At 51.1% G+C, this 21872-nt stretch overlaps 1 protein-coding gene across 1 annotated transcript in view; it reads right to left on the bottom strand.

The window, feature by feature from the left end:
- LOC142254978 (choline kinase alpha-like) overlaps nucleotides 1-21872 on the bottom strand; it is a 69441-nt gene that overhangs the window by 21179 nt on the left and 26390 nt on the right. Inside the window, exons 4-5 of the mRNA XM_075326384.1 lie at nucleotides 683-796; nucleotides 169-302 (exon numbers count right to left, since the gene is read on the bottom strand). Of these exons, the coding sequence (XP_075182499.1) occupies nucleotides 169-302; nucleotides 683-796 (248 nt within the window). The remainder of the gene's footprint in view (nucleotides 1-168; nucleotides 303-682; nucleotides 797-21872) is intronic.

Below are 21872 nucleotides of genomic sequence, written 5' to 3'. Positions count from 1 at the left end.
TCCAATTAGGGCTGAGAGAATCACTCAAGGCACACAGGCTAATATTGGTCCGAGTGGAATGCGATGTTTTACCGCATTCCACTCGGTCTTATTTTCATGCCCTGTGTCTTAGACCTTACTGATTGCCTACTCCCAAAAATAGTCTTTTCTTAATGTCTCTTAACTTACTTCTCCATTGTTCCAAAAAGCCATTTGGGCTCCTTATTGAATGGCATGCTCATGTCGTGAAATCGGGCCATCTTCTCCGCTATCTCAGCCGATATCCCAGGAAAACTCAGTTCTTCAGTCTCCAACTTTCGACTCTAAAAATCAGATCAGAATTCATTGCTGTTACTGGGGTCAAAGTTGCCGGTCAGACTTCAGTTCTTAAACTGATTTATACAATGGAATTGTTTAAAGAGGGGAAAGAAAAAAAAAGTTTGATCTTGAAACAATAGATATAATTAATTGCACTTGGCTTATGCAGATTTCCGGTCTCCTGACTCAATCACAAGATGTGATCCAAAAGGAAATCATCTGACAGCGCGGTAAGTAGATTCCACCGACGCTCCGGCCAAGTGACTGAGCAGAAGTATCTGGCATGTGATAAGTGAGTCACTGACCGCCAGATACACAATCAGATCCAGAATTACATAACTCCTTTCTCGAGCCAAAAGAGCGCGATATCCTACTCTGCACTCACCGGAATGAATTGCTCCAGCCGTCCCTGGGGAAAGATGCCATACAACTTGGGGCCGAGAGACCTTTCTGCCAGGATTGCAAACATCACACTCTCCATTACCATGGCTGCAGCACCCTGATGGGAAAAAAAAAAAATTACAAGATATAATTTAAAATAAAAAATATAAAATCAAATTAAAAATATAAAAAAATTCTAAATAAAATCAAAAGTTTAAAAACAATCAAAATATATAAAAAATATAAAGAAAATATAGAATAAAAAAAAATCTAAAAAATATACAATCAAAAATATAAATAAAAATACTAATATAAAATCCAATAAAAAATATAACATCTAAAAAGAGCATAAAATAAAGTCTAAAATAAGGTCAAATTAAAAACAATGTAAAATAAAATCAAATAAAATCTAAAAAGGTAAAAGAAGGGAATTTTGTTTACTTACCGTAAATTCCTTTTCTTCTAGCTCCAATTGGGAGACCCAGACAATTGGGTGTATAGCTATTGCCTCTGGAGGCCACACAAAGTATTACACTTAAAAGTGTAAGGCCCCTCCCCTTCTGGCTATACACCCCCAGTGGGATCACTGGCTCACCAGTTTTAGTGCCAAAGCAAGAAGGAGGAAAGCCAATAACTGGTTTAAAGACCAATTCAATCCGAGGAAACATCGGAGAACTGAACCATACCACATGAACAACATGTGTACCCGAAAAAACAGAAAAACCCCGAGAAAACAGGGCGGGTGCTGGGTCTCCCAATTGGAGCTAGAAGAAAAGGAATTTACGGTAAGTAAACAAAATTCCCTTCTTCTTTGTCGCTCCATTGGGAGACCCAGACAATTGGGATGTCCAAAAGCAATCCCTGGGTGGGTAAAAGAATACCTCATGATAGGGCCGTCAAACGGCCCTCTCCTACAGGTGGCCAACCGCCGCCTGAATGACTTATCTACCTAGGCTGGCGTCTGCCGAAGCGTAGGTATGCATCTGATAATGCTTGGTAAAAGTAAGTAGACTCGACCAGGTGGGTGCCTGACACACCTGCTGAGCCGTAGCCTGGTGCCGTAATGCCCAGGATGCACCCACGGCTCTGGTAGAATGGGCCTTCGGCCTTGAGAGAACCAGAAGCCCAGTAGAACTGTAGGTTTCAAGATTGGTTCCTCGAGCCCCCGAGCAAGGGTGGATCTGGAAGCTTGCGACTGTTTACGCCGACCAGCGACAAGGACAAAGAGTGCATCCGGGTGGCGCAGGAGCGCCATGCGGGAAGTAGAACCTGAGTGCTCTCACCAGAACCAACAGATGCAAATCTTTCTGAAATTGATGGACTGGACGAGGACACAAAGAAGGTGAGGTGATATCCTGATTGATATGAAAATGGGATACCACCTTAGGGAGAAATTCCGGAACCGGACGCAGAACTACCCTGTCCTGGTGAAGGACCAGGAAGGGAGTTTGTATGAGAGCGTTGCTAGCTCGGAAACTCTCCTAAGAGACGAGACCGTTACTAGAAGGCCACTTCCCGTGAAAAACGGGAAGGGAGACATCCTTCAAAGGCTCGAAAGGCGGCATCTGGAGAGCAATTAGAACCTTGTTCAGATCTCAGGGCTCTAACGGCCGCTTGTACGGAGTGCTGAGAAGACAAACTCCCCGTAGGAACGTGCGTACCTGAGGAAGTCGTCGTTTCTGAAGAAATACAGATAGCGCTGAGACTTGTCCCTAAAGGGAACTGAGCGACAACCCATTTTCCTACCTAGATTGCAGGAAGGAAGGAAACATAGACGATGCAACCGGCCAGGGAGAAACACCCTGCGCCGAGCACCGAGATAAGAACATCTTCCACGTCCTGTGGTCAATCTTGGCGGACGTTGGTATGCTAGCCTGTCTCATGGTGGCAACCACGTCCTGAGGTAATCCTGACGACACTAGGTTCCAGGACTCAATGCCACACCATCCGGTTGAGGGCCGTAGAATTCAAATGGAAGAATGGCCCTTGAGACAGCCAGTCTGATTGGTCTGGTAGTGCCCCCGGTTAGCCTACCGTGAGGCACCACAGAACCGAGTACCACAACATCCTCGGCCAATTTGTAGCGACGAGGATGGCGCGGCCGCAGTCGGTCTTGATCTAGCGCAGTACTCTGGGCAACAATGCCAGAGGTGGCACCTAAGGTAGCTGGAACTGCGACCAATGCTGAACTAAGGCGTTTGCCGCCAGAGCTCGATGATTGTGAAACCGTGCCATGAAGCTGGCACATTGTTGTTGTGCCGTGACGCCATTAGATCGACGTCCGGCCTCTGTCAGCGGCGCCAGATCTCCTGAAACCCGTCCGGGTGAGGAGACCATACTCTTTCGGCCACACCTCAGCGACTTAGGAAGTCAGCTTCCTAGTTTCCACACTTGGGATGTGAATTGTGGATATGGTGGATGCCGTGTCTTCCACCCACATCAGAACCTGCCGGACTTCCTGGAAGGCTTGCCGGTTGCGCGTTCTTCCTTGGTGGTTGATGTATGCCACCGCTGTGGAGCTGTCCGACTGAAGTCGGATATGCTTGCTTTCCAGCCGCTGTTGGAAGGATTGTAGGGCAAGATACACTGCTCTGTGTTCAAGAACATTGATCTGAAGAGTGGACTCTTGCTGAGTCCACGTACCCTGAGCGCTGTAGTGGAGAAAAACTGCTCCCCACCCTGATAGACTCGCGTCTGTCGTAACTATCGCCCAGGACGGGGATAGGAAGGACCTTCTTTTTGACCAAGAGGTGAGAAGAAGCCACCACCGTAGAGATTCCTTGGCCGCCTGAGAAAGAACGACGACTCTGTTGAGGGACGTCGACTCCTCGTCCCATTGGCGGAGAATGTCCCATTGTAGTGGACGCAGTAAAACTGCGCGAAAGGAACTGCCTCCATTGCTACCATCTTACGTAGGAAGTGCATGAGGCGTCTCAATGTGTGCGACTGGTTCTTAAAGAAGAGCTTGCAGCCCGTAGTGAATGCTGTTTGTCTAGCGGCAGCTTCACTATCGCTGAGAGAGTAAGAAACTCTATGCCTAGATATGTTATTGATAGGGTCGGGGTCGGATCTGACTTTAAAAAGTTGATGATCCACCCAAAACTCTAGAGAGTCTCCAGCGCAACGTTCGGGCAGTGTTGGCATGTTTCCTAAGAGAGTGCCTTGACAAGTAGATCGTCTAAATACGGGACCACAGAGTGACCCTGAGAGTGCAGGACTGTGACTACTGCTGCCCTGACCTTGGCGAAGACCAGTTGGACTGTCGCTAGCCGGAAGGTAGAGCTACGAACAGAGGGTGTTCGTCTCCTATAACGAAGCGTAGAAACGCTAGTGCTCTGGATCAATCGGCACGTGTGGATAAGCATCCTTGTGCCTAATGATGCTAGGAAATATCCTTGGGACCTTGAGGCGATGACATGGCGGAGGGATTCCATCCGGAACCGCCTGGTGTCCACGAGCTTGCTGAGCATTTTTAGATCCAGAACGGGACGGAACGGCCCGTTGTTATAGGTACCGCAAAGAATTTGGGGTAAAAACCGTGACCTTGTTCCTGAAGAGGAACGGGGGTCATCACTCTTTCTGCCTATAGAGTGCACCCTGTTTGCAGAAGAGCAGCGGCCCGGCCGGGAGGTGGAGAAATTCTGAAGAATCGAGTTGGAGGACGAGAAGTGAGCTCTATCCTGTACCCGTGAGACAGAATGTCTCACACTCAATGGTCATTGACCTATGGCAGCTAAATATCGCCAAGGCGGGAGAGCCTGCTACCGACCGAGGCCGCAAGTCATGAGGAAGCCGCCTTGGAAGCGGGTTTTCAGACTGTCGCTTTTTTGGGCGAGACTGAGCCCGCTAAGAATCTTAGCTCCTCTGATCCTTTTGAGTCCACATTGGACGAGGAAAAATGGGACCTGCCCGAGCCTCGAAAAGGCCGAAAACCCCGACTGCCTCTTGCTCTGTTGGGGTTTGTTGTGTCCGGGCTGAGGAAAGGATGAATCCTTACCCCTGGACTGTTTGATGGTTACATCCAACGCTCACCAAACAGTCGGTCAGCAGAAAAAGGCAACTGGTTAGGCAACCTTTTTTGGAAGCAGAATCTGCCTTCCATTCACTTAACGAGCAGACCAGGCTCTGCTTAAAAACACGGAGTAGCGGAGGCTACCGCCGCACGGTTCGCAGAGTCCAGGACAACCTGAATCGCGTAAGAAACAAATGCAGACATTTGAGAGGTTAAGGATGCCACCTGCGGCACAGATGTACGTGTAACCGTGTCAATCTGTGTAAGACAAGCTGAAATAGCTTGGAGTGCCCCAAGGGAGAGAATGCCGGAGCCAACGGTGCGCCGACAGCCTCATAGATGGCTTTCGACCAGAGATCCATCTGTCTGTCAGTGGCATCTTTGAGTTTGCAGTTCCATCTCCCACTGCAACTATGGATCTAGCTACAAGCCTGGAGATTGGAGGATGCCGCTCGGGACATTGGGTCCAGTCCTTGACCAAGTCAGGGGACAGGGATAACGTGTATCCTAAGCCGTTTGGAGAAGCGCATATCTGGATAAGCGTGGTGTTCCTGGACTGCCTCTCTGAAGGCAGAGTGGACCAGAAAAATACGTGAAGCTGACTCCTCCACTGGAGGAGCTGTGAGAAATAACCCACATTCTATAGATGGACGCTATAAGATTATTTACTATGGCGTCACAATCAGGTGTATCCAGATTGAGAGCGGTCTCAGGATCAGAATCCTGAGCCGCTACTTCCGCCTCATTACACAGCGAGTCCTTCTGTTCGGACCCTGATGAAACCGAGGCCGCTCATAGCGAGCCCACTTAGGCTGTCTGGGACTGACGTCCGTGCAGAGCCGTGACTCTGGGATGCGTGTGACATTCCCGGAGCTGTTAGTTATTCACACTGAGGGGGGCCATGGATCAATGATTCAACAGTGCCCATATTGTGAGAGACATGTCCGGACTGCTAGGCTTCTAGTATCATAGCCATAGTCTCAGAAAAACTGTCAGTAAATACTGCAGACACCGTCCTCATCCCCTGGCCATTAGTGCATACAATGGGAGTCTATGTCCCTGCCGGCCGTATAGCCGTACATGCTGTACCAGCTGTATAGAAAAACATGTGGTTCTGCACCTTTGTTTTACACAGAGAATATGCTGATAACTCCTCCGCATAATCCAGGAGGGTATATACAACGTGCGACCAAACAGTGCAATGTATATAGTACAAGCATATCTATAAGTGCACTTCTGCACTAGTGGGGTTAGCACCACAGGTGCTGCTTAACGCCTGTTACAGCGATTGTGTGACTATCAGAATGCCAGGGTCTTCCACACTTGTCTCTGTATCTTACAGAAACTGACACTAATGGCTGCCGGTGTCCTTGTAGAGAAGGAAGCCGTGGGCGTGCCTGAGAAAGTGCGGGAATCCGGATTCACAGTGCACACAGTGAGAGGGGTGGAGTATGCAAAACATACTCCAGCTCTCAGCTCTGCTCTATGCAGCGTCACGCCCCTACCCTGACTGTCAGGGCTGTGGGCGGTAACGAAGGGAGACTAGGCCCAGAAGCCGGGGACTCGAGTTAACAGCGCGGCCGCCGTAAAAGCGCGGGCCGCGCTGAAGTCCCCGGCGCACCACAAGTGCCAGCCGCGCCGCAGTTCCAGCGGCCGGCGCGACCGATTCATAGAAGTGGCCAGCGTCCCGCCCCTCTCCTGACTGGCAGGTCTGGGGGCGGGAACGAACGGAAGCAGGCCGCAAAAGCCGGGGACTCTAGTTATCAGCGCGGCCGCCGTAAAAGCGCGGGCCGCGCTGAAGTCCCCGGCGCACCACAAGTGCCAGCCGCGCCGCTGCCAGCGGCCGGCGCGACCGATTCCTGGAAGTGGCCAGCGTCCCGCCCCTCTCCTGACTGGCAGGTCTGGGGGCGGGAACGAACGGAAGCAGGCCGCAAAAGCCGGGGACTCTAGTTATCAGCGCGGCCGCCGTAAAAGCGCAGGCCGCGCTGAAGTCCCCGGCGCACTACAAGTGCCAGCCGCGCCGCAATCCCAGCGGCCGGCGCGACCAATTCCCATAAGTGAGCCTGCTTCAGCAAAGCTGAATGAGGCCATGGCACAGGCGCCGCAGCGCTGATGTCCCCCGGCGCACTACAACACCCAGCATGCTGCGGTGTGAGCGCCAAATGCACGGGGACACAGAGTACCTTGAGGAAGCAGGGCCATGTCCCTGATGTACTCCGCTCCATCCAGCATCTTCTCCAGGGGCTGTAGATGGAGCACGGTCTCAGTGCCTGGAGACCGGTAAATCCCACTTCACCCAGAGCCCTGTAAAAAGGGATGGGGAAGGAATCAGCATGTGGGCTCCTGCCGCCGTACCCGCAATGGGTACCTCAACCTTACAAACACCTCCGACATACAGTGGGGTGAGAAGGGAGCATGCTGGGGACACTATATGTGTCCTCTTTTCTTCCATCCGACATAGTCAGCAGCTGCTGCTGACTAAAAAGTGGAGCTATGCGTGGATGTGTTGCCTCCTTCGCACAAAGCACAAAACTGGTGAGCCAGTGATCCCACTGGGGGTGTATAGCCAGAAGGGGAGGGGCCTTACACTTTTAAGTGTAATACTTTGTGTGGCCTCCAGAGGCAATAGCTATACACCCAATTGTCTGGGTCTCCCAATGGAGCGACAAAGAAAATAAACATTTAAAAGCTAAAGAATAAAAAAAAACAAAGTCAAATCAAAATATAAAAAAAATATAGAATCTAAAAAAAGTATAAAGTCAAATCAAAAAATATAAAAATATAAAATTGAAAAATTAAATAAAATCTAAGAATAAAATCAAAAGTATAAAAAAGTCAAATCAAAAATATTAAATAAAATCAAGGTCGAGAGGGGGATTGGGATTCGAGGAGATACATTATCTGTAATTTTGTAGTTTAACATAATCAATGATTATATGATTATTGATTATATGATTAAAAACTAAAAAAGGTTAAAAAAATAAATAAAATAAAATATATAAAGGCAAATCTCTATCTCCATATTATATATAAATATATATATCTCTTTATGAACAGATTAGACGGCTGCAGTTTTGAAAATTAAAAGCAAAGAAAAAAAAAATCACTTAGCAGGGGATCACTAGCATCCTCCAAGTTCCTCTGTAAAACCACACCCTTTTCACTGATTGGCAGCTTTCTATGTACACTGCATAGGCAGGAAGTTGCCAATCAGTGGTGTGGGCAGGGTTATACAAAGCTCAGCATTCAGAGATCTGGTAGGTCTGCAGCAGAGAAAAAAAAAAAATGGATTTTTATCTAAACTGCAGCAAGTAGCTCAGTAAGTGACACATCGCTGGAATCAGGTTCTCCGTCTATTATGCTGCTCTCAGATGGGGAAGCAAAAGCTGACAGATTCCCTTTGATTTTAATCAACAGAAGCAGATTCATGGTCAGACTATATATATATTTTTTCTCAGTGATTTTCCAAAGCGCCAATGCTTTTCTTCACATGCATCTTACAAAAAAATACATCTGAACTATGATCTCTTCAGTGAACCAATAAGTAAATGGAGCGGCAGTGCGTGATCCTGCAAATATACATTGTGCTAATGTGCCAGGGAGTTCACGCTTCACAAGACATGGAGTTCTAGGAAGGCATTTAGGTAAATAGATCACACCGGCTCTGCTGTAGTGACCCATGAAATAACCGCGCCGTTCACATCTAGATCTGCCCAGTCAATGGGAGCTGGAGTCCGAGTAATGGATCGGGCACCTGTGTTCATATTATTATGCTCTTATGACTGCAGAGAAAACCTAATGTAGAGACGCTAATGTGATCACGGCCTTCATTATGGTTTTGAAGGGAAAAAAAAGTAGTTTGAAAGTAGTTAAGTAAAAAAAAAAGTAAAGAGTAAGGCTGTGTGTCCACGGGAGAATGTAGCTGCGGATTTTTCTGCATCAAAATCCGCAGCTTTCCCGCAAAATCCGCACCTTTTCAGGTGCGGATTTACCGCAGATTTTTTTTTCCCCCCAATTTTAAAGCCAAAATCCGGATGAAAATCCGCAATAATAATTGACCTGTTGCAGATTTTTCCGGACGAAAATCCGCACGATTTCCGCTGCGGAAAAATCCGCAGTGTGGACACAGCATTTCCAAAATGCCATAGAAATGGCTGGGGAGTAGCTGTGCTGCAGATTTTCGGGAAATCCGCGGCTTTTCCGCGAGAAATCCGCGGCAAAATCCACGCATTTTCCGCAGCGTGGGCACATAGCCTAACAGTAAAAATGTAAAAAGAAGGGAATTTTGTTACCGTAAATTCCTTTTCTTCTAGCTCCAATTGGGAGACCCAGACGATTGGGTGTATAGCTACTGCCTCCGGAGGCCACACAAAGTATTACACTAAAAAGTGTAAGGCCCCTCCCCTTCTGCATATACACCCCCCGTGGGATCACGGGCTGCTTCAGTTTTAGTGCAAAAGCAAGAAGGAGGAAAGCCAATAATTGGTTAAACAATTCAATCCGAAGGAACATCGGAGAACTGAAACCATTCAACATGAACAACATGTGTACCCGAACAACCAAAAGAAGGGAATTTTGTTTACTTACCGTAAATTCCTTTTCTTCTAGCTCCAATTGGGAGACCCAGACAGTGGGTGTATAGCTACTGCCCTCTGGAGGCCGCACAAAGAACTACACTTAAAAGTGTAAGGCCCCTCCCCTTCTGGCTATACACCCTCCCGTAGGAGTACAGATTCCTCAGTTTTAGTACCAAAGCAAGAAGGAGGAAAGCCAATAACAGTTTCAAAAACAAATTCAATCCGATAACACGATCGGAGAACTTAAGAAACAACATGAACAACATGTGCACCCGAAAAAACGAAACCCTAAGAACAAATAGGGCGGGTGCTGGGTCTCCCAATTGGAGCTAGAAGAAAAGGAATTTACGGTAAGTAAACAAAATTCCCTTCTTTTTCGCTCCTAATTGGGAGACCCAGACAGTGGGACGTCCAAAAGCAGTCCCTGGGTGGGTAAAAAGATACCACATGAACGGGCTGTCAGACAGCCTCCTCCTACAGGTGGGCCACCGCCGCCTGAAGGACCTGTCTACCTAGGCTGGCATCTGCCGAAGCGTAGGTATGCACTTGATAGTGTTTGGTAAACGTGTGCAGACTCGACCAGGTAGCCGCCTGGCACACTTGCTGAGCCGTAGCCTGATGCCGTAATGCCCAGGACGCACCCACGGCTCTGGTAGAATGGGCCTTCAGTCCAGATGGAATCGGAAGCCCAGCAGAACGGTATGTGTGAAGAATTGGTTCCTTGATCCACCGCGCCAGGGTGGATTTGGAAGCTTGCGATCCCTTATGCTGACCAGCGACTAGGACAAAGAGCGCATCAGAACGGCGTAGAGCCGCCGTGCGAGAAATGTAAATCCTGAGTGCTCTCACCAGGTCCAACAGATGTAAACCCTTTTCAAATTGGTGAACTGGATGCGGACACAAAGATGGTAAAGTGATATCCTGATTGAGATGAAAGGAAGAAACCACCTTGGGAGAAAACTCTGGAATTGGACGCAGTACTACCTTGTCTTGGTGAAACACCAGGAAGGGAGATTTGCAAGATAACGCCGCTAGCTCGGACACTCTTCGAAGAGACGTGACCGCCACAAGAAAAACTACCTTTTGTGAAAGCCGAGAAAGGGGAACCTCTTTCAAAGGCTCGAAAGGCGGCTTCTGGAGAGCAATGAGAACCTTGTTCAGATCCCAGGGTTCCAATGGCCGTCTGTAAGGAGGAACGATATGACAAACTCCTTGGAGAAACGTGCGTACTTTAGAAAGCTGTGCCAAGCGCTTCTGAAAGAATACGGATAGCGCGGAGACTTGACCCTTAAGAGAGCTAAGCGACAAACCTTTTTCCAACCCAGACTGCAGGAAGGAAAGAAAAATTGGCAATGCAAATGGCCAGGGAGAAAACCCTTGAGCCAAGCACCACGCTAAGAATATCTTCCACGTTCTGTGATAGATCTTAGCTGAGGATGGTTTTCTAGCCTGTCTCATTGTGGCAACAACCTCCTGAGATAAACCTGAGGCCGCTAGGATCCAGGACTCAATGGCCACACAGTCAGGTTCAGGGCCGCAGAATTCAGATGGAAAAACGGCCCTTGAGACAGCAAATCTGGACGGTCTGGTAGTGTCCACGGTTGGCCTACCGTGAGATGCCACAGATCCGGGTACCACGACCTTCTTGGCCAATCTGGAGCGACGAGTATGGCTCGATGGCAGTCGGACCTGATTTTCCGGAGAACTCTGGGTAACAATGCTAGAGGTGGGAACACATAGGGGAGTCGGAATTGCGACCAATCCTGAACCAAGGCGTCTGCCGCCAGTGCTCGGTGATCGTGAGACCGTGCCATGAAAACTGGGACCTTGTTGTTGTGCCGTGACGCCATCAGATCGACGTCCGGCGTCCCCCAGCGGCAACAGATCTGCTGAAACACGTCCGGGTGAAGGGACCATTCTCCTGCGTCCATGCCCTGGCGACTGAGAAAGTCTGCTTCCCAGTTTTCCACGCCTGGGATGTGAACTGCGGATATGGTGGACGCTCTGCTTTCCACCCACGTCAAAATCCGTTGGACTTCTTGAAAAGCTTGGCGACTGCGTGTTCCCCCTTGGTGGTTGATGTACGCCACCGCCGTAGAATTGTCCGACTGAATCCGAATCTGCTTGCCTTCCAGCCATTGTTGGAAGGCTCGCAGGGCAAGATAGATTGCTCTGATTTCCAGAACATTGATCTGCAGGGTGGACTCTTCCAGAGTCCACATCCCCTGAGCCCTGTGGTGGAGATACACCGCTCCCCACCCTGATAGGCTCGCATCCGTCGTGACCACTGCCCAGGACGGGGGAAGGAACGACTTTCCCTGTGACAATGAGGTGGGGAGAAGCCACCAACGGAGAGAGTCCTTGGCAGTCTGAGAGAGGGAGACAGTCCTGTCGAGGGACGTCGATTTCCCGTCCCATTGGCGTAGAATGTCCCATTGTAGAGGGCGCAGATGAAACTGCGCGAACGGGACTGCCTCCATTGCTGCTACCATCTTTCCTAGGAAATGCATGAGGCGCCTCAGTGAGTGCGACTGGCTCTGAAGGAGAGATTGCACTCCAGTCCGTAGCGAGCACTGCTTGTCCAGTGGAAGCTTCACTATCGCTGATAGAGTATGAAACTCCATGCCAAGATAAGTCAGAGATTGGGTCGGGGTTAGATGAGACTTTGGAAAGTTGATAATCCACCCGAAACTCTGGAGAGTGTCTAGTGCCACCTTCAGACTGTGTTGGCATGCCTCTTGAGAGGGTGCCTTTATAAGCAGGTCGTCTAGATACGGGATGACCGAGTGACCCTGCGAGTGCAGAACAGCTACTACTGCTGCCATGACCTTGGTGAAGACCCGGGGGGCTGTTGCCAGACCGAAAGGTAACGCTACGAACTGTAGGTGTTCGTCGTGTATGACGAAGCGTAGGAAACGCTGATGCTCTGGTGCGATCGGCACGTGGAGATACGCATCCTTGATATCTATTGATGCTAGAAAATCTCCTTGAGACATTGAGGCTATGACGGAGCGTAGGGATTCCATCCGGAACCTCCTGACTTTTACGTGTCTGTTGAGCAACTTTAGATCCAGGACGGGCCGATACGATCCGTCCTTTTTTGGGACCACAAACAGATTGGAGTAAAAACCGTGACCTTGTTCCTGAAGCGGGACGGAGGTCACCACTCCTTCCGCCTTTAGAGCGGCCACCGCCTGCAACAGAGCATCGGCTCGGTCTGGTGGTGGAGAAGTTCTGAAGAAACGAGTTGGCGGACGAGAACTGAACTCTATCCTGTACCCGTGAGACAGAATATCCCTCACCCAACGGTCTTTGACGTGTGACAGCCAGATGTCGCCAAAGTGGGAAAGCCTCCCACCGACCGCGGGTGTGGGAATCGGAGACCGCAAGTCAGGAGGACGCCGTCTTGGCAACGGTTCCTCCGGCTGTCCTTTTTGGGCGTGACTGAGACCTCCAAGAATCTGAGCGTCTCTGGTCTTTTTGAGTCTTTTTTGACGAGGCGAATTGGGACCTGCCCGGTCCTCGAAAGGACCGATAACCAGACTGACCCTTCCTCTGTTGGGGTCTGTTTTGTCTGTGTTGCGGTAAGGATGAGTCCTTACCCTTGGAGTGTTTGATGATTTCATCCAAACGCTCTCCAAACAATCGGTCACGAGAAAAAGGCAAATTGGTTAAGCACTTCTTGGAATGAGAATCTGCTTTCCAATGTCTCAACCACAGGGCCCTACGCAAAACAACGGAGTTGGCTGACGCCACTGCCGTGCGGCTTGTAGCGTCAAGAACAGCATTAATCGCGTACGACGCGAATGCCGCCATTTGCGAGGTCAATGGTGCTACCTGCGGGGCACATGCACGTGTGACGGAGTCAACTCGTGCAAGCCCGGCTGAGATAGCTTGGAGTGCCCATACGGCCGCAAAAGAAGGCGCTAATGACGCTCCAATCGCTTCATAGATGGATTTCAGCCAGAGCTCCATCTGCCTGTCAGTGGCATCTTTAAGTGCCGCTCCATCTTCAACTGCAACCAAGGATCTAGCTGCAAGCCTGGAAATTGGAGGATCCACTTTTGGACACTGGGTCCAACCCTTGACCACCTCAGGGGGAAAAGGATAGCGTGTATCTTTAAGCCGTTTAGGAAAACGCCTTTCAGGATAAGCGTGGGGTTTCTGGATTGCGTCTCTAAAGTCAGCGTGGTCCAGAAAAGTGCTTAAAGTACGCTTAGGGTATCTGAAATGGATTCTCTCGTGCTGCGAAGCTGACTCCTCCACAAGAGGAGCTGGTGGGGAAATATTTAACATCTTATTGATGTTAAATATAAGATCATTAACTATGGCGTCACCATCTGGTGTATCTAGATTGAGAGCGGTCCCAGGATCAGAATCCTGATCAGTTACGTCCGCCTCATAACCCATAGATTCATCTCGCTGGGATCCTGACCATTGAGATGAATGTGAAGGCCCGTCATAGCGAGCCCGCTTAGGCTGCCCGGGGCCATCGTCCGAGTCAGAGTCTTCACCCTGAGGTGTATATGCCCGTCCCGGAGCTTGGAGCTGAGGGGGACCAGGGGGCAATGATTGCACAGTGTCCGTGGCCTGAAGTACAGGCCTAGCTCGCAATGTGTCAAGAATTTGTGACATAGTGAGAGACATTCTGTCAGCAAAAGCTGCAAACTCAGTTCCTGTCACCTGGACAGCATTCACAGGTGGTACACCCTGGGACACGTCCAGCAGAGGTCCCGACTGTGCAAGCGCCGCAGGGGCCGAGCACTGCACACAATGGGGGTCCGTGGAGCCTGCCGGTAGAAAAGTCCCACAAGCGGTGCAGGAGGCATATAATGTCTGTGCCTTGGCACCCTTGCGTTTTACGGACGACATGTTGCTGGCTCTCTGCAATGTGAGAGAGTCTATAGCCAAAGGGCGACCAGCGCTATGCAATACAAAGTATTTGTAGAAACAAAATACTAAGAATAATACTGGCACAAGAGGGGGTGAGCCCTGAGGGCTGCTTACCGCCCGCTGAATAGCGGGTAAGAGGCTGCAGATTCCTTGTCTGGGTCTCCCCGGCTCCCCTCTGCAGCTCAGCGTGTCAGCAGGAATGGCTGCCGGCGTCTGTGGAGAGGGGCGGTCCGTGGGAGTTCCCAAACAAAAGTGCGGGAAACAGTGTCCCCTCTGTGCCGATTGTGAGGGCTGGAGTATGTAAAAACGACTCCAGCCCTCAGCGCTGATGCACTGGCCAGCGTCCCGCCCCTCTCCTGACTGGCAGGTCTGGGGGCGGGAACGAACGGAAGCAGGCCGCAAAAGCCGGGGACTCGAGTTATCAGCGCGGCCGCCGTAAAAGCGCGGGCCGCGCTGAAGTCCCCGGCGCACCACAAGTGTCAGCCGCGCCGCAGTCCCAGCGGCCGGCATGACCGTTCCTAGACGTGGCCAGCGTCCCGCCCCTCTCCTGACTGGCAGGTCCGGGGGCGGGAACGAACGGAAGCAGGCCGCAAAAGCCGGGGACTCGAGTTATCAGCGCGGCCGCCGTAAAAGCGCGGGCCGCGCTGAAGTCCCCGGCGCACCACAAGTGCCAGCCGCGCCGCAGTCCCAGCGGCCGGCGCGACCGATTCCTAGAAGTGTGCCTGCTTCAGCGAAGCTGAATGAGGCCTGGCACAAGCGCCGTAGCGCTGATGTCCCCCGGCGCACTACAACACCCAGCATGCTGCGGTGTGAGCGCCAAATGCACGGGGACACAGAGTACCTTGAGGAAGCAGGGCCATGTCCCTGATGTACTCCGCTCCATCCAGCATCTTCTCCAGGGGCTGTAGATGGAGCACGGTCTCAGTGCCTGGAGACCGGTAAATCCCACTTCACCCAGAGCCCTGTAAAAAGGGATGGGGAAGGAATCAGCATGTGGGCTCCTGCCGCCGTACCCGCAATGGGTACCTCAACCTTACAAACACCTCCGACATACAGTGGGGTGAGAAGGGAGCATGCTGGGGACACTATGTGTCCTCTTTTCTTCCATCCGACATAGTCAGCAGCTGCTGCTGACTAAAAACAATGGAGCTATGCGTGCGTGTCTGACCTCCTTGCGCACAAAGCTAAAACTGAGGAATCTGTACTCCTACGGGAGGGTGTATAGCCAGAAGGGGAGGGGCCTTACACTTTTAAGTGTAGTTCTTTGTGCGGCCTCCAGAGGGCAGTAGCTATACACCCACTGTCTGGGTCTCCCAATTAGGAGCGAAAAAGAAATCCCGAAGGAACAGGGGCGGGTGCTGGGTCTCCCAATTGGAGCTAGAAGAAAAGGAATTTACGGTAAGTAACAAAATTCCCTTCTTCTTCGGCGCTCCATTGGGAGACCCAGACGATTGGGACGTCCAAAAGCAGTCCCTGGGTGGGTAAATTAATACCTCAAGTTTGGACTGTAAAAACAGCCCTTCCCTACATGGAGGCAACCGCCGCCTGCAGGACTCTTCTACTTAGGCTGGCATCCGCCTAAGCGTAGGCATGCACCTGATAACGCTTGGTGAAGGTGTGCAGACTCGCCCAGGTAGCCGCCTGGCACACCTGCTGAGCCGTAGCCTGGTGCCATAATGCCCAGGACGCACCCACGGCTCTGGTAGAATGGGCCTTCAGCCCTGATGGAACCGGAAGCCCAGCAGAACGGTAGGCTTCAAGAATTGGTTCCTTGATCCATCGAGCCAGGGTGGATTTGGAAGCCTGCGACCCTTTGCGCTGACCAGCGACAAGTACAAAGAGTGCATCCGAGCGGCGCAGGGGCGCCGTGCGGGAAATGTAGATTCTGAGCGCTCTCATCAGATCCAACAAATGCAAATCCAATTCATATCGATGAACTGGATGAGGACAAAAGGAAGGTAAGGAGATATCCTGACTGAGATGAAAAGGGGGATACCACCTTAGGGAGAATCCCCGGAATCAGGCGCAGCGCTACCTTGTCTTGGTGAAACACCAGGAAGGGAGCTTTGGATGACCGCGCTGCTAGCTCGGACACTCTCTGAAGAGACGTGACCGCTACCAGAAAGGCCACTTTCTGTGAAAGTCGAGAAAGTGAAACATCCCTCAGAGGCTCAAAGGGCGGCTCCTGGAGAGCAATTAGTACCCTGTTCAGATCCCATGGATCTAACGGCCTCTTGTACGGAGGGACAATGTGACAAACCCCCTGCAGGAACGTGCGTACCTGAGGAAGTCGTAGTATGCGCTTCTGAAAGAATACAGACAGCGCTGGGACTCGTCCGTTAAGGGAGCCGAGCGACAAACCTTTTCCCAAACCAGATTGCAGGAAGGAAGGAAAAGTAGGCAATGCAAATGTCCAGGGAGACACTCCCTGAGCAGAGCACTAAGATAAGAATATCTTCCACGTCTTGTGGTAGATCTTGGCAGACGTCGGCTTCCTAGCCCGTCTCATGGTGACAATGACGTCTTGAGATAATCCTGAAGACGCTAGGATCCAGGACTCAATGGCCACACAGTCAGGTTCAGGGCTGTAGAATTCAGATGGAAAAAACGGCCCTTGGGACAGTAAGTCTGGCCGGTCTGGTAGTGCCCACGGTCGGCCGACCGTGAGATGCCACAGATGCAGGTACCACGACCTCCTCGGCCAGTCTGGGGCGACGAGGATGGCGCGGCGGCAATCGGAGCTGATCTTGCGTAGCCCTCTGGGCAACAGTGCCAGAGGGGGAAACGCATAGGGTAGCTGGAACTGCGACCAATCCTGAACTAAGGCGCCTGCCGCCAGAGCTCTTTGATCGTGAGACCGCGCCATGAAAATCGGGCCCTTGTTGTGCCGAGACGCCAGTAGGTCGACGTCCGGCCTCCCCCAGCGGCTACAGATTTCTTGAAACCCGTCCGGGTGCAGAGACCATTCCCCTGCGTCCATGCCCTGGCGACTGAGGAAGTCTGCTTCCCAGTTTTCTACGCCCGGGGTGTGAACTGCGGATATGGTGTATGCTCTGTCTTCCACCCACATCAGAAGCCGCCGGACTTCCTGGGAGGCTTGCCGACTGCGTGTTCCGCCTTGGTGGTTGATGTATGCCACCGCTGCGAAGTTGTCCGGCTGAATTCGGATCTGTTTGCCTTCCAGCCTCTGCTGGAAGGCTTGCAGGGCAAGATACCCTGCCCAGATTTCCAGAACATTGATCTGAGGGGTGGACTCCTCTGAAGAGAGTCCTTGCCCGTCTGAGAAAGGGGTACGTTCCTGTCTAGGGACGTTGACTTCCCATCCCATTGGTGAAGAATGTCCTATAGAAGTGGACGCAGATGAAACTGCGCGAAAAGGACTGCCTCTGCATGAGGCGTCTTAAGGGGTGTGACTGGCCTTGAAGGAGAGACTGCACCCCCGTCTGTAGTGAACGCTGTATGTCCAGCGGGAGCTGCACTATCGCTGAGAGAGTGTGAAGCTCCATGCCAAGATATGTCAGCGATTGGGTAGGTGTCAGATTTAACTTTGAAAAGTTTATGATCCACCCGAAACTCTGGAGAGTCTCCAGCGCCACGTTCAGGCTGTGTTGGCATGCCTCTTGAGAGGGTGCCTTGACAAGTAGATCGTCCAAGTAAGGGATCACAGAGTGACCCTGAGAGTGCAGGACTACTCCCACTGCTGCCATGAACTTGTGAAAAGCCGTGGGGCTGTCGCCAGACCGAAGGGCAGGGCTACGAACTGAAGATGCTCGTCTTCAATAAGGAATCGTAGCCAACACCGGTGCTCTGGAGCAATCGGCACGTGGAGATAAGCACCCTGATGTCTATTGACGCTAGGAAATCTCCTTGAGATATGGAGGCAATGACGGAGCGGAGGGATTCCATCCGGAACCGCCTGGTTTTCACGTGCTTGTTGAGCAGGTTTAGGTCCAAAACGGAACGGAAGAGCCGTTGTTTTTTGGTACCACAACCAGATTGGAGTAAAAACCGTATCTTGGTCCTGAGGAGGAACAGGGATTACCACTCCTGCCTGCAGAAGAGCATCGGCTCGGTCGGGAGGTGAGGAAGTTCTGAAAATCTAGTCGGAGGACGAGAACAGAACTCTATCCTGTACACGTGAGACAAAATGTCTCTCACCCACCGGTCTTTGACCTGTGGCAGCTAAATGTCGCCAAAGCGGGAGAGTTTGCCACCGACCGCGGATGCGGAGAGAGAGAGCTGAACGTCATGAGGAAACCGCCTTGGTAGCGGTTCCTCCGGCTGCCTTCCTTGGGCGTGATTGAGCCTGCCAGGAATCTGCGCCTCTCTGAGCTTTTTGAGTCCTTTTGGACGAGGACAATTGGGACCTGCCCGAGCCTGGGAAGGACCGAAACCTCGACTGTCCCTTCCTCTGTTGTGTTGTTTGATCTGGGCTGGTGTAAGGAAGAGTCCTTACCCTTGGACTGTTTAATGATTTCATCCAATCGCTCACCAAACAGTCTGTCACCAGATAATGGCAAACTGGTTAAGCACTTTTTTGGAAGCAGAATCTGCTTTCCATTCCCTCAACCACAAGGCTCTGCGTAAAACCACGGAGTTGGCGGACGCCACTGACGTACGGCTCGTAGAGTGCAGGACAGCATTAATAGCGTAAGTCGCAATGCAGACATTGCGAGGTTAAGGACGCCATCTGCGGCACAGATGTACATGTGACAGTGTCCACGTGCGCAAGACCAGCTGAAAAAGCTTGGAATGCCCATACGGCTGCGAATGCCGGAGCAACCGACACGCCGATAGCTTCATAGACAGAATTCAACCAGAGGACCATCTGTCTGTCAATGGCATCTTTAAGTGAAGTCCCCTCTTCCACTGCAACTATGGATCTAGCCGCAAGCCTGGAGATAGGGGAATCCACCTTTGGACACTGGGTCCAGCGCTTGACCACGTCAGGGAGAAAAAAGGATAACGTGTATCCTTAATCCGATTGGAGAACGCTTATCTGGATAAGTGTGGTGTTTCCGGATTGCTTCTCTGAAGTCAGAGTGGCCAGAAAAGTACTCAATATACGCTTGAGATACTGAAAAGGGATTTCTCCTGCTGTGAAGCTGACTCCTCCACCGGAGGAGCTGAGGGAGAAATATCCAACATTCCCTTGATGGACGCTAGAAGATCATTCACTATGGCGTCACCATCCGGAGTATCCGGATTGAGAGCGGTCTCAGGATCAGAGTCCTGATCAGCTACGTCTGCCTCATCATACAGAGAGTCCCGCTGGGACCCTAACCAGTGATGAAGCCGAGTGCCGCTCCCAGCGAGCTCGCTTAGACTGTCTGGGACTGTCGTCCGTGTCAGAGCCTGCGCCCTGGGATGCATGGGACCCCCCCGGAGCACTGATTTGTTCCAAATGAGGGCGTATCAACATTGCCCATGGTCCGTCTGGACTGCAAATCTCTAAGATGTTAGTCACAGTCACAGACCTATCAGCCGAAACTGCAACTCCGTCCCTGTCCCTGGATAGGGTTCACAGGTGGTTCCTTTAGCCACCTCTAGCAGAGACCCCGGCTGACCAAGTGCTACAGGGGAGCATTGCACACAATGGGGACAGTGGAACCTGCCGTGTGGAACAGTATCACGTGCAGTACAAGCAGCATAGAAAGCCTGTGCCTTGGCACCCTTTCTTTTTTGCTGCTGTTGTCTAGCCATCTAGAAGCATATAGCCAAGAATAGCGACTGTACAGTGCAATGTATAGCATACAAGCAGAAAGTACAAATGAACACTTCAGCACATGCAGTACAAGCAGCATAGAAAGCCTGTGCCTTAGCACCCTTGCTTTTTTGCTGCTGTTGTCCAGCCATCTAGGAGTATATAGCCAAGAATAGCGACCGTACAGTGCAGTGTGTAGCATACCAGCATAAAGTACAAATGAACACTTCAGCACATGCAATATGAGCAGCTTAGAAAGCCTGTGCCTTAGCACCCTTGCTCTTTTGCTGCTGTTGTCTAGCCATCTAGGAGTATATATAGCCAGGAATAGCGACCGTACAGTGCAATGTATAGCATACCAGCATAAAGTACAAATGAACACTTCAGCACATGCAATACAAGCAGCCTAGAAAGCCTGTGCCTTAGCACCCTTGCTTTTTGCTGCTGTAGTCTAGCCATCTAGGCATAAAGTACAAATGGCATTAGTGGGGTCAGCACTTCAGGTGCTGCTTACCGCCCGCCCAAAGGCGGGTGTGTGGTCGCCCGAATCCTGTGACTGGTTGCCCAGAGCTTGTCTCCCTTCTCCAGCCCAGACTGCGTGCAGGAATGGCTGCCGGCGTCTTGTGAAGAGGGGCGGGCCGTGGGCGTGCCCCCGACAAGAGCGGGAAACTGGCGTCCCACTGTGTCCAGTGAAGGGGGCTGGAGAATGCAAAGCAGACTCCAGCTCTCGGCGCTGACTGTCTGTACAGCGTCCCGCCCCTCCCCTGAATGGCAGGGCTGGGGGCGGGAACGAAGTGAAAACTAGGCCGCAAAGCCGGGGACTCGAGTAATAAGCGCGGCCGTCCTATGCACGGCCAGCGCGGAAGTCCCCGGCGCACCACAAGTCCCAGCCGCGCCACAGTGTAAAACACCCCGCAGCGGCCGGCGCGGCAGTTTCTAACACATAAATTCACTCAGCTAAGCTGCAGTGAATAATAGCACAAGCGCTCCGCGCTGTTGTCCCCGGCGCACTAGCACTCCCAGCAATGCTGGTGTGTGTGTGCGCGATGTGTACGGAGACACAGAGTACCTTAATGTAGCAGGGCCCTGTCCCTGACGATACTCAGCTCCATATCCAGCAGGTTCTCTGGGTCTGTGGATGGAGCCCGGTCTCAGTGCCTGGAGACCGGTAAGATCCCACTTCACCCAGAGCCCCGAGGGGGGATGGGGAAGGAAAACAGCATGTGGGCTCCAGCCTCCGTACCCGCAATGGGTACCTCAACCTTAACAAACACCCGACAAAAGTGGGGTGAGAAGGGAGCATGCTGGGGGCCCTAGTATGGGCTCTCTTTTCTTCCATCCGACATAGTCAGCAGCTGCTGCTGACTAAAAACAGTGGAGCTATGCATGGATGTCTGACCTCCTTCGCACAAAGCATAAAACTGAGGAGCCCGTGATCCCACGGGGGGTGTATATGCAGAAGGGGAGGGGCCTTACACTTTTTAGTGTAATACTTTGTGTGGCCTCCGGAGGCAGTAGCTATACACCCAATCGTCTGGGTCTCCCAATGGAGCGCCGAAGAAAGTAATATTAAAAGTAAAAGTAAAAATATTTAAAGTAAAAATAAAAAAAGGTAAAAAAAGGTAAAAAAAAGTAAAAGTAAAAAAAAAGTACAGTTTTTTTATATCTAAACATAAAACATTTATTTATGACTTTAAGGCAAATGAAAAAAATTGCTCTGATTATTATTTTCTATTATAGGCAAAATGAGAGCTATTAAAATGTCATGTGTGTATCTTAACCCTAGAACGCGCAACCATAGAAATCAACCATAGAAAACAAGTAGCCTTAGCAGGCCTGCGAGGCCCCAGGTATGCTTTCTAGGGTTAAAGGGGATCGATCAGTAGATTTTTGTTATATAATCTGAGAACTGCATGATGTAAAGATAGAGACCCTGATTCCAGTGATGTGTCACTTACTGGGCTGCTTGGTGCAGTTTTGATAAAATCCCTGTTATCTCCGCTGCAGA

This window comes from Anomaloglossus baeobatrachus, chromosome 10 (assembly GCF_048569485.1).
Source record: "Anomaloglossus baeobatrachus isolate aAnoBae1 chromosome 10, aAnoBae1.hap1, whole genome shotgun sequence".
Taxonomy (NCBI): Eukaryota; Metazoa; Chordata; class Amphibia; order Anura; family Aromobatidae; genus Anomaloglossus; species Anomaloglossus baeobatrachus.
The sequence above is the reverse complement of the archived record's forward strand: the minus strand, read 5'-3'. Positions and strand labels throughout refer to the sequence as shown.